Raw genomic sequence first — 12,731 nt, forward strand, 5'->3', positions numbered from 1 at the left:
GCATAGTAATCTTGAATAGTTTTTTTGCATAATTATCATCTTTTTACCCTTTACTCTTTACTCTATTTGTTTCCTTTGGTGGGGCTGGGTATTACATAGCTCGTTAGAGGGACCAACTTAGGGTTGTCTGTTACCTTGACTCCTTGGGCCCGAAGTTTTTGCCTTTCAGGCAGCATCTGATTGACTTGGGTTCGCTTCCCTTTCTCATGGAGATATACTCTCGTGCCCAGCAGTGCCTCCCTGGCGGCTCGTCTACTTCTGTTATTGGTGAGGGCTCCGCCCTTGCTACATATGATGCTATGGAAACCTTTAGCCGTGGAACTGGATCCTTTGGTTGTGGTCGGGGCCGCCAAGGCTGTCGCCGTATATTTGGAGGTGGGCGTAGTACTGGTGGTCGTGGTCGCCCCTTTTGCACTCATTGTCAGAGGGAGGGTCACCGGGTTGAGACCTGCTTTGCTCTCCACCCCGAGCTCCGCATTTCCAGGGCTACACATCTCTTTGCTACTGCCCTTGCTGATGGCCCATCCGATTCTACTGTTTTTGGCCTTCCAGAGGATTCCTTTCAGTTCACCAGAGCAGATTATGAGGAGCTTCAATGTCTTCGTCTTAGCTACCCCCCACCCACTGCGGGCATTGCCCAGCTAGGTAGTTTGCCTGCCTCCCTCCTTACTAGCTCCAGCTCCTGGATCACTGATTCCGGGGCATGCAATCATGTGACTGGTAACTCTCTAGCCCTTACTTCATTTTAGTCATTCCCTTCTCATTTTTGATATGTTACTCTTGCCGATTGGAGTACCCTCATCTCTGGTGTTGGTACTCTTTCACCCCATGCGCTCTTACCTTATCTTATGTACTGTGTGTTCCTAAATCCCCACTTAACTTGTTATCTTTCAGCTTACTAAAGCGTTGAATTGTTCAATCTCATTTTTCCCTTCGTATTGTGTTTTTTAGGATCTCTTGATTGTGGCGACAATTGGATCGGGTCGTGAACTGGACGGTCTCTATCATCTTCAGTACCACCCATCTCCCACCATTTTGCGTAGCCCTGTTTCATGGTTTCAAATTTCGGCCGAAACGTTTTGTTTCGGCCGAAATATTTCGGTTTCGGCACAAACCGAAACGAAATCCACGTGAAGTCGTTTCTTTACAAGATTTCGCCGAAATTTTACCGAAATTTCGCCGAACTGTCACCGAAATTTCGCCAAAATGTCATTGAAATTTCGGTTGAAATTTTATTTTTGGACATTTTTTACAAAATTTCCACCAAAATTTTAAAAATGTACACCAAAATGTTATAATTTCCACCAAAATAGACGAAATTGACACCGAAATGTTATTACTCCATCCACTAAAATTTTGGTCGAAATTAAAAAATAAATGAAATCATAATCATATTTTTACATGATTTTGGCCGAAAGTTCGGTCCGAAACCGAAACGTTTTGGTTTCTATCGTGGCCGAAACCGACACCGAAACTGAGATTTAAAACCTTGCTCTGTTTATGCCTATCGGTGGCATTCTCCCCTTGGTCATCCCTCTCTGCAGCGCCTCCAATAGATATCCATTGTCTCCTCTACCCTTCAGCCATTTCAGTGCGAGTCAGGTGAACCCGGGAAACACCATCGTGTGTCGTTCCCTCCTAGCCTTGTTAGTAGAGTTTTGAAACCTTTTGAGTTGGTCCATTGTGATGTATGGGGCCCTCGAGGGCCAAGTTGTTTTTTGGGTATACATATTTCATTATCTTTGTGGATGACTTTAGTCGGATGACATAGGTGTACTTAAAAATCGATCTGAAGTCTTTGCTGCCTTTCACACTTTTTATGCTAAAATTACAAATCAATATGAGTTTCCTCTTAAGTTTTTACGAACGGATAATGCGAGAGAGTATTTTTCCTCTTCGAGTGGTTTTCATAAATTCTTAGCTTCTCATGGCATCATTCATCAATCCTCTTGTGTATACACCTCTCAACAAAATGGTGTTGCCAAGAGGAAGTTGCGATATCTTCTTGAATAGGGCTCGCATACTCGTCTTTCAGATGCATTTTCCTAAGGTCTATTGGAGTGATGCCATTCTTACTTCCTGTTTCCTGGCTAATTCATTTTCCATCTTCCGTGTTAGGAAACCAATCTCCCTTCTCAGTCTTACAACCTCTGGGAGACCCCTTTTCAGACCCCTTTCCTGTTACCCTTCTGGTTATTGGGTGTGTTTGCTTTGTAGATTCTCAATCCACAAAGAGCAATCTCTAATCTCCATCCTCCTCCTTTTGAAAGTGCGAACTTCCGGGGTGGTAGACAAAGTTGGCTCCATTTTTCCGTCCTTTCTGATGAGAGATCCTCTACTTTTTTTTGAAACCCAAGAGACTATATTGTATACTCTGCCGCCCATAACTGCCAATAAATGGGCCCCACAATTTATGCATGACGAGTAGAAACAAAAGATACTACCCTGGTTTTCTTCCTAGCTAAGGTATAGGAGAGGGTCTCATTATCGAGGAAGCCGCCGCCTCCCAATTAATGTAGGCGGTGACGATACCAGCTATCGCCGAGCAAAAAGGATTTAGGTTCATCCAAGAGGAATGCTTCCCCGTACAAGGTCTAAATACTACTAATTTCATATGATTTCCGTCCTGATAGCGCCATTTCTCAGAATACTCGCAATACCCTAGGCCTTAAAAGAAGGAAAAGTTAAAATTCTCTTCCAGGCTTGTTGTCCAAAAAATTGTTCCAAAAGTTTGTACATCTCAAATGCCCCACAAGTTGTAATTGAGGCCGAATTATGCCCAATAATACCCCTAGCAAGAGTGCGAAGCACCTTTTCTACTTTTGTGTTAGCGACTGAATTTGCACAACTCAGATGAGTCGAGGATCGGTGCCTAACATTTCTTCTGCCGTAATGACCCTGCTTCCCAGAAACATCTACAGTAGGTGGAGCAGGTTCCTTAGGGATAGTCGAGGCTGCATCATATTATGGAGTGTACCCTTTCAATGTGTAGCCTACGTATCTTGCCAAGCCAAGTACTCTTGGCCTTCAACCTTGCTGTCCTTCTTAAGGCCATGAGATATTCCAAAGCCTTCAAGCAACCTTGAGAAAGCCTTCTTTCCCCTCCTTTATTCCACGAAAAGAAGAACTAATAAGAGGAATTTAAACTACTTACACTATTGTATGCCCAATGCATCCTTGGCTGGGATCCACCCAACCTCAAACTGCAGCCAAGAGAATTTAAATCTATTTTAATGAGATCCGTAGATCAATTTTTAGAGATGCAAAGCTCTCTAAAGTGGAATTTATTTCCAAGAAAATTCCCACGAGGTTCTTGTAGCAAATCCATAACAAATTCTAATGTTTCTGCCAGAAACGTAATCCTAAACTTTTTATTCCAATCAATATCTGCTAAAAAAGAACTGAAAAGTACATTATATAATTCTCGCTTATTGCCATAAGAAGTTCTAGTTCTACTAGAACTGTTTGTAGTTACAAAACCAATTAAACTACTTGTTACTGTTTATGTTAATGTTCATGAATAGTAAGCGACGGACCACAACAAAAGTAAAACAGAAACTAGGTTGCAGCACTGATGCCCCTCACTGACAGAAAAACGATAGCTAAACATAAATAACTGAAGACTTAAAATATAAATAAACTCCTAACCCTGTGACACTTTGAGGTGGGTTCTCATCTTCATCTCAGTCTACTATGAAAATGGGTCCCAGTTACGTTCATATTGGAGTCACTAACAGGGTTACAAACAGTCCTATCTCCTCTAATTTGTGTAGTTTTTATGATATGGGGGTGCTCTAACTGTTGCACATGCTGCTCCACTTCCTCAATTTCAATGTGAGTTGGCATGTTCTTCCCACAAATTTGATTTGTTGAAATTTGGAAGCCTTCATCAAGCGCCTTTATCAAACAGATTAGATGTCGTTTTGGTATGAGTGGTCTTCCTTGTATTAGATGCTCCCACCAGATTTTTTTTTTTTCTAAAACTAAAAATAAGGAGTTGCAACATGGAGTTCACAACACAGACATGCTCCATTTTTGGTGGTAGGTTTGACCGAACGAATTAAATCTGTCACTTGCATGAGATTATACCAAAACCAACACATTTATGTTGTTTCTTTGCATATTGTTTTGGAAATTGGAGCTGAGTTATTTCTCTTGTTGGATTTGTATCTACACAGCCTTTGCAATACCCACACTACAAGTCATCAAACTTTGCTTCTCCATGCTGAAGGAAAGAAACACAGAGCAAAAGCTCGAGCTTTCCATGCTGCTAACAAGCAACCCACTCAGACAGAAGAATCAACCCCAAGTGAGAAGGGTTCCATCCATGGCCATTCGAAGGGAGAAACAATTGACGCGAACAACACCAAGAATGTGGATGAACCAAAAAGAAAAGATCTGCCAAAAACTAGTCCTCTATTGAGCACAAAAGCAGAAAAACCGTCAAAGAAAAAGAGGAAATTCGATGCACTTGGAAGTGTGGGTGCGGGGAATACAGAATGCAACAATGCAGGTGATTTTATCAACGGTGAAGTGATTCAAGCGGAAAGAGCAGAAACAGAATCACGGAGTCGGCCGAAGAAAAACAAATGCGCTGATGCAGCAATGCAGAATGATGATCAGACTGATGACATTGGCAATTCAAATGAAGCTACCAATCAGAAAATTAACTGGAAGAAGCTGATCACTTCCATCTTAAAATCGGTATAATGCATATTCATAATGCTACATTTAATTTTGTACATTTTCCATTCTATTTAAAAATGAGATACATCCTTCCTGAGTCCCGTGGAAATAATTTTATCAATCTTTTTTATCTTAAACATGTACTCTGTAGAGTCTTCTAAGTTCTCAAATAATCCATCTAAAGTAATCAATCAGATACATTAAATAATGCTTTTTCAAACCTTACACCTACTAGGAGATGTTTTTCTTTTTTGAATAGGAGATGTTTGTGATACAAATCAATTAAACAAGGTTGGAGGTTCAATCCCAGCTTACCTACCAAACAAAAAATCAACTAAAGATATTATTTGGAAAAGCCAGAATTGTTTAATGCAGGTTGAAGGTTTTATAGGTGTAAGGGAATAATAGTCTTAGCTCCTTATAGGTCAATTCTCAAATGCATAACCACTATTTGTATTTAGTGGCTGACAGCTTTTTGTTGTTCTTGGATGGAATCAGGAATTCTGTATTTCCAGAGCATCCCAATTCTTAGGATTTGTTCAAATTCTGTCATCTGTGTGAAGGAGAAGTCTGACATTTTTTATTTATTTTTGGTCATCATTAATAGTTGCTGGATATAAGCCTTACACATGTAGGTTTTTATGTTTATTTATTTATTTATATGTTGGTGCAGAATCCAGATGGTGTTTTGAAGATGAGAAAGCTGCAAAAGCTAGTTGTAAAGGCCTTTGGGGAGTTGGGGATCAACCAAGATGAGGCTGAAATCCAGGACAAACTCATGCGCAAGGTAAGTCAAGAATGAGTTATCATCAACCTTCATCTCTCTCACTGAAAGAAATTGGATGATCTACATTCATATTCTTCAACTTTCTTTGATGGTCCAGATTAATTCAAGTTCTCGATTCATACTCGATAACAAGCTCATCCGCCTGGCACCCAAAAATGCATCATGACTTTTGGATGTCTGACTCAAAATTTTGTCGCAGAAAATGGTTCCGTGGATTGTTGTGAGTAGTCTGTTCTTATTTATCTTTTCACTCAATAATTCATCATAACTTGTTCTCTCATTTGTTTTTGACATCTTTTCACTGCTAGAACCTGAGCATAAACATGTATTGATTTTCTTTGAGGAGGCTCAAGAAATGAAAGTAGCTTAGAAGGGTGGATCTAAATAGCTGCTTCGGGACTAAGTGAGTTATTTTTAGAATAACTTTGTGCAAATTAACAATTTCAGTAATTAAATTATCTGGTAAATGTTGGATGATTTTATTTGCTTTAAAAGTTAAAACTACCCAAATTTATACTCTGGTTTGCACATCGAAGCCATAAAAAATTGGTGACCACTGTGATCCCAACGATGGGGTGATTTTGATATGAAATACTGCCATGAGAAATCAGTGGGATGCTGAAATGGTTAATATTGTTCTTTTGGAAAATAGTATTTCCACTCCCTTTTTGTTTGTGTATTCCTAGAAATGGCCATGTTTCCACCCCCATTTTGTTTAAATTTTCTTGAAAATGAAGTAAATTTTTGGCCCTGTTTGGATTGCAGGAATATTCTGGAAAAAGTTGAAAGGAAAAATGTTTCATAATTTTCTTACTTGTTTACATACAAAAAAAAGATTACTTGAACCTACCCTATTCAATTTTTACTTAAGACGGACCTTTTTAAATTGTGGAAGGGGAAATTTTTCTAGGAAAATCTTTGAAATGTTTTTCATGCAATCTAACTTCTCCTTATTAATAATTGTTTTTTTAAAACTTAAAATGACATTTGGAAAAGGGCATTTTCCATGGTCGAGTTTGGAATGTGAAAAGGAAATTAAAACGTTGATCTTCATGTTTCTCCCATGCAACCAAATATCATTTTTAAATGGGAAACACTTTGAAAACGGGATTGCGTGTGGAAAATAAAAATGGGATGGACATGACCGTTGATTTGACCCTTTTCAAATTGTATTTATTGCTTTTATGGGGATTTGTGCTCCCTTTGTCTTTTAAGGTACGTTACTCTGTTGATTGATGCCCGTTTTTTTCCCCAAAACGGATTACTGTTTTTCTAGCAGTGTTCTTTTTAAATTTGGGAGTTGGTATTGCCATGGTCCCCCCATTAATTTAGACATTGCAAACTATGTTAGTTGTATTGGTTCAATTAATTTTACCCTGGTAGACATAAAATACTGAGGGATGATAGATGTAAGGGCGCCCGAGCATAAACTGTCGGGACTTATTTATACGGTACATAATGAGATCAACGATCAAGATGATCTCGTCTTGATGAACGAAAACAACCGTAATCAAATGCACATATGCCATCTCGGCTTTTGTGATTGAGACAGTTGATCTGATGGACCCATCGGCTGAGCGAAGATCTCATTCACAAGAGTGAGGCCTGCAAAAATTAACATCTTAGAGACTTCTTTAGGATCTCTTTTGCATCATGCTTGATCAAATGTCTGCAATCATCCAATGAGGGTGAGATCAAGAGCATTGGGTTGGACGTTTGATGGCCAAAGATATTACTTGAGGTTTGCAACTCGGGTTGGGCAGGTAGGATTTACCAGAATCCTACCCTACACGAGAAAGTATTCAGATCTGGTCGGGTTTTTTCATGGGAAAACCTGAGATTCATAAACCCAACCTTATTCAAGATAATTTTTTGGGTTGTATTTGTTTTGCATTACTAGTGTTATAGGTGTTATGGCCAAAATCTGTAACACGATGTGGTAGTCAAGGATGAACCGGTCCGGCCTGGGTAGGAGTGAGTGAAAGTTGGTCTAAAAGGACGTAGAGGTCAGTTCAGTATGTAGCTATGGCCTGCACAAGGTGGCACCCGGTCGGACGACCAACCCGGAGTGGTAGCTCCAGATAGGTCCTCCGATATTTAAGTCAGTATGATGTATCAGATAAGGAAAGCAGAGCTATGAATAGTAAATTTTGGGATTCGGACCCCTACCTTTGGATTTATGAGGGCTATTTATAGTGGGAGCTTCTCAACCTTGGACAGGTGTCAACCTGTGATTGGGTAGAGATTAGTTTAAGGCTTTACCCCCGGCTTTAGTGTGTAATTTTGCTTTTGTCTCAATGCCACGTGTCGATTGGTGATTGGAGGGTTCTTTTTACACCCCATCAGTTGCCCCCGATTCCTTAAGTCATTTTGATGACTTGGGAAGCTTAAAGGTTATACAAAAGATGACCCGGAGGATCTGAGTGATTGGTGGCTCACCGAAATTGACTTTAAAAGGGGATTTTTAGGATAAAAGTTCAGCTCAGCCTCAGACGATCTGGAAGCTTGGACGAACTGGTTTTCGAGGTTGATAGTCAGTTTGGCTTAAGACGATCAGGAGGATCGGACGAACTAATGTCCAAGGTTGATATTCAGTTCGGCTTAAGACGATCTGGAAGAATGGACGAACTGATGTCCAGGGTTGATATTCAGTTCGGCTTGAGACGATCTGGAAGATCGGACGAACTGATTTCCAAGGTTGATATTCAGTTCGGCTTGAGACGATCTGAGTTTTATCGTTTAGCGGATTGTGTCATATCCTAAACGGCTTCAGACGATCTAAATTTTGTCTTTTAACGGATTGCGTCATATCCTGAACGGCTTCAGATGATCTGGATTTTGTCGTTTAGAGGATTGCGTCATATCCTGAACGGCTTCAGAAGATTTGAATTTTTTCGTTTAGTGGATTGCGTCATATCCTGAACGGCTTCAGATGATCTGAATTTTGTCGTTTAACGGATTACGTCATATTCTAAACGGCTTCAGACGATATGGATTTTGTCATTTAGCGGATTGCATCATATCCTGAACGGCTTCAGACGATCTGAATTTTGCTGGACGAACTATCACACTTAGTAGTTTTTGCGCCCTTTTTTCTTTTTTTTGAAGGGTCGTGTCGCGTCGTATTTCGGGCCGCCTCATTAGTACTTTGCCGCGTGGCGGGATGTGAGTCGTGGATACGAACGGTCGCCTAACAGGTTCGTCTATAAGAGGAGCCTTCGAGCCTCATTTCTTCATTCGCTATTTGTTTTCCTCATTTTACTCTGCCTGTTCAGCTCGTTTCTTTCTATTCGGTTCGTCATCACTTGCCGCCGTTTGAGCTCGGGGAGGTCTTACCTTTTAGATAGGTAATTTTCTTCAATTCATCTTTTTGCATTGCGTTTTCTTCTTCTTTTTTAATGTCCAGTAGTTCTAGTTCAAGATCTAGTTCCAGTTCGTCCTCGGGAGAAACTTCCTCTTCGAGCAGATCTGGAACTAGTTCCTCCGAAAGGACAAGATCTGATTCGAGCCAGGGGGATGACGTGATCATCGATCTTGAGGGGGAAGGTGATGACGAGGATGTAGAGATTGTCGAGATTCGAGCCAGGGGGATGACGTGATCATCGATCTTGAGGGGGAAGGTGATGACGAGGATGTAGAGATTGTCGAGGGTGGTGTTATCTTGGACTTAAACACTAGTATTGTACGGGTGGAAAGTCCAGATGCAGCAGGATTGAGCAGTGATGAGGAAGATGATGTTGACCAAGGGACATCCAGCTCCTTTGGGGGAAGCAGGGCGGCTGATGTTGTTGCCACAGCTCTGATGAATGCCGATCCTAAATACGACATTCAGCTGCTCAGGAGAACATCTTGGACGAGTCTAGGCTTGGTGACATTTGGGATCGGTACTGTATCCTTGACAGGTTTATTTTGAGGGCGGCTATTAAGGAGGACCGTGCAAGCAACAACAATACTGATGTCTATGTGTATGAGGAGGCCTTGAAGGCCGGTTTTACGTTCCCCATCAACTCTTTTATCGCAGAGGTGTTAAGGTTTTATGGTTTGGCCCCAGCTCAAGTGGCACCGAACTCCTGGAGGTAGCTAGTCGACTTCATGTATTTGGTGCGGTACAGGTTGAAGAGGAATCTGTCCTCGACTCTATTCTGAAGGTGTGCACACTTAAAGACGCACCGATCAGGAGGTTGGATCTACATCAGCCAATGACCGGAGGTGAAAATGATCACCGGGATACCGACCTCAATTCATGGTTGGAAGAATACGAAGGCGATGAGTCGCAAACCACCATTGGAAGGGTGGCCGGTTCCTTTGAAGTGGTCATCTGTTAATACAAAGGCGATGAGTCGCGAATCACCATTGGAAGGTGAGGACGAGGTGACCTTTGCGGAGATCTGCGAAGAGATTTGTAGGGAGGGTTTGATTCACTGTCCGGAGTTCTCCAAAGAGGAGATCTTGGTTGAGATCAGTGTTAGTGCTGCAACCATGGCACGTAGGTGTCTTAGGCTGTTTGGACTAAGAATAATATCTTAAATCCTGTTCATGCTGGTTTGCTATGTTGTCGAAATATTAATCCGACCTCTCACTCTTAGCCAATTTCTTTGACTGCAGAAATGCAAAAACAGACTGCCTTAGCGAGGCTGCGACAAGCCGCCCAGGGGAAAGGCCAAAAGAGGAAAGCTCTGGAACTGACTCCTCCCTCTGTTCACAATAAGGGGAAGTCCGTTCTCGCAGACAAGGGCGATAAGACTTCCAAGGCTGCGAAGAGTTCGAAGGGAACTCACGCTGGTCATACTGGAGGTGGTGGTTCGACGGCCGGGCAGGAGGTTACTCCTTTTGTTCGTTCTGGGGCGGACAATGTTTTCCGTCTGAACTGGGGAGTTCAAAAGGATGAGAGCGGTTTTGATGACAACCATGTGGCTCGGGAGATCGTCATGAAGAGCCGGCTGAAGAGTGACAGGTTCTGAGTTCTTCATGAACCTCATGAGACAGCTGAAGTGGCCTCTTACGCCATGTTGTACCTGGTATCTCCTTTTTCCCTTTGAGTTCGTTCTGTGTTCATTTTCGGGTATGTACAATCTTCCTCTCTTTTTTTAATAATGCTTCCCTTCTGTTCTGTATGGTTCTGCAGCTCGGTTGTTATTGGACTAACATGTCAGAAAAGTGTAAAAACTTTTCCAGAGTAATAACCAACTCAAATCTTCAGATCGAGAAGCTGGAGAAGGACAAGGCTAGTATGGGCCAGATTATTCAGGAGAGACGAGGAGAATGATAAGTTGAAGGAAGACCTGAAAGCTCGGAAGGATTTGACGGCGAAGGCCGTTGGTGCTTATGACAGGCTGAGGGAGAAAATTCAGTCCAGGTTGGAGGTGGCTGTCAAGACCAAGGAGGATGAGCTGGTCACCCTTGCCACTGATTCCTACAAGATGGCTTTTGACGATTGCAAGACCCATGTCAAGAAGAAGTATGCGGATCTTCTTCTGGACGACGTGACTCCATCTAGATCAGCAGACGACGAGGAGGAAGGTTGAAACTCAGCTCCTCCTAAGGTCGTAGATCCTTCTGCTCAAGAAGATGGTCAGGAAGTTGTCCATGCAGACCCTTAGGCCGTCTCTCTCGTCTCTCCATCTTTCTGGGTCATCTGCTCGGTCTTTGCAGTGTATTTTCATTTTTCTGCTCTTCTGTTATTCTGTATCTCGGCCCTGGGGGCCTTTTTGTGTACGTTGCCCCTAGGGGCATTTTGGAATGGAAAGACTTCAAAATTTCTATAAGTGTTTGAGTTCGTCGTTTGTCATCTTTGCTTATGTATTTCCAACGAACTTATTCCCAAATTATTAATTAATGGACACATGGTGAGTGCAACTCAGTCCGTTGTGTCACGGGCCAAATATTTGAGCAACGGAATAACCCGTGCGGCGCCCCAACATGCACGAATGCTAGGGCCAGCCTTCAATCGTGCAAGCCTTTAAAGGCCCTGCACGCCAACACCCCTTGATGCTTCAAATGTGCACACAAACTCTAAGCTGTTCAACAGGCTACTTGGCTCAGATCTTGACATGCGCTTCTAGATACCCACACTCATGATCAGCCTGCATCACGAGTACATCGAACATAAGGCCTTGGGGCCTAATGCAAAGTCCATCGAGTACGAGGCATGACGATGCCACGCACCAATCCGCCAAGCACTAGGGCTTGGTCATCCAAGGAGCAAGATGCCCCATGGACTGATCCGCAAGGTGTACACCTCGCGAGGGCAACCGAAGTCGTCCCGGCACGAACCCATGGAAGACCTAGAGAATGGCCTACCCACGAGACGTACCGCGGTGCAGAGGGGCAAACAGTATAAGTAGCCCCCTGCACCGGTCCGCCGCGCAATGCATGTGGGAACCCAACCCAACATGCACTGTCTTTGGCCCCCATCCTCAACCAAAGAAACTGGAGCATCCCTATGGATAGCTCGCAGTCCGCACCCAAAGCTCCCTTAGGGCACGCCTACGAGTTGAAGTATGATTTCCTACTGTGTGCAACAGATGCACAAACAAGTCCTCTTGCAACCCATGAGCAAGCCACCAAGGCTCCCGCCCACACCTGCTGGGCCTAACGGGGGAGAAGTCACAAGTCACAGGGTCACCTCCTCCTATAGTGTTTGGCCAACCAACCCCCTTAACCACCAGTGGCGACCAAAGGTGCTATAAACAACGCATTTCCAAGACGCAACGAGACGAGACGAGATGGATTCTAATACCGGTTGTGTCCTGAACTGTTTCCCCGTGACACTCCCCCACCTGATAACGTCGACGCCCTCGTCGACACTGAACGCTCTATGAAGCTCAGTTCCACAATAACAATGACTTCTCAATCTTGAAAACAGCTGCCACTGGTACTTCGACAATCAGCGTATTCTGACTTCTACTGCATACCACACTGCCTCAAGTTCTGCCAATCACTGCACTATAGCTCTGCTGGAGTTATCTTCAACAACGATGGTTTTCCCGGACTCCATCAAACTAGGCGAAGGTTTTCTGACGGTGCCTACAAACGCTGTGGATGACGTGCCATCACTTTCGGCACGGAAGGTTTTGGCTCACCTACAACCGGATAACACGCCATCACTTTCGGCATGGAAGGTTTTGGCTCACCTACAACCGGATAACACGCCATCACTTTCGGCATGGAAGGTTTTGGCTCACCTACAACCGGGTAGCGTGCCATTACTTTCGGCACGGAAGGTTTTGGCTCACCTACAACCGGTGATGATGGTTCT

General features: G+C 43.1%; 1 protein-coding gene across 3 annotated transcripts in view; it reads left to right on the forward strand.

Moving 5' to 3' along the window:
- LOC143887656 (zinc ion binding protein) overlaps positions 1 to 11,186 on the forward strand; it is a 29,441-nt gene extending 18,255 nt beyond the window's left edge. Inside the window, exons 4-8 of one of the 3 annotated variants that reach the window (XR_013254326.1) lie at positions 4,179 to 4,704; positions 5,360 to 5,473; positions 5,571 to 5,693; positions 10,079 to 10,491; positions 10,599 to 11,186. Coding sequence is in view for 1 of the 3 variants with exons in the window: in XM_077391771.1 (XP_077247886.1) it covers positions 4,179 to 4,704; positions 5,360 to 5,473; positions 5,571 to 5,639 (709 nt within the window). In the remaining 2 variants the exon portion in view is untranslated. Of the gene's footprint in view, positions 1 to 4,178; positions 4,705 to 5,359; positions 5,474 to 5,570; positions 5,956 to 10,078; positions 10,492 to 10,598 lie in introns of those variants that run through there. The other 2 variants (XR_013254325.1, XM_077391771.1) reach the window with 2 other exon arrangements.
- Positions 11,187 to 12,731: the final 1,545 nt, after the last annotated feature.

This window comes from Tasmannia lanceolata, unplaced genomic scaffold, assembly GCF_043159265.1.
Source record: "Tasmannia lanceolata isolate RefF3 unplaced genomic scaffold, GAP_Taslan_0.1 ptg000012l, whole genome shotgun sequence".
In the NCBI taxonomy this organism is placed as follows: domain Eukaryota; kingdom Viridiplantae; phylum Streptophyta; class Magnoliopsida; order Canellales; family Winteraceae; genus Tasmannia; species Tasmannia lanceolata.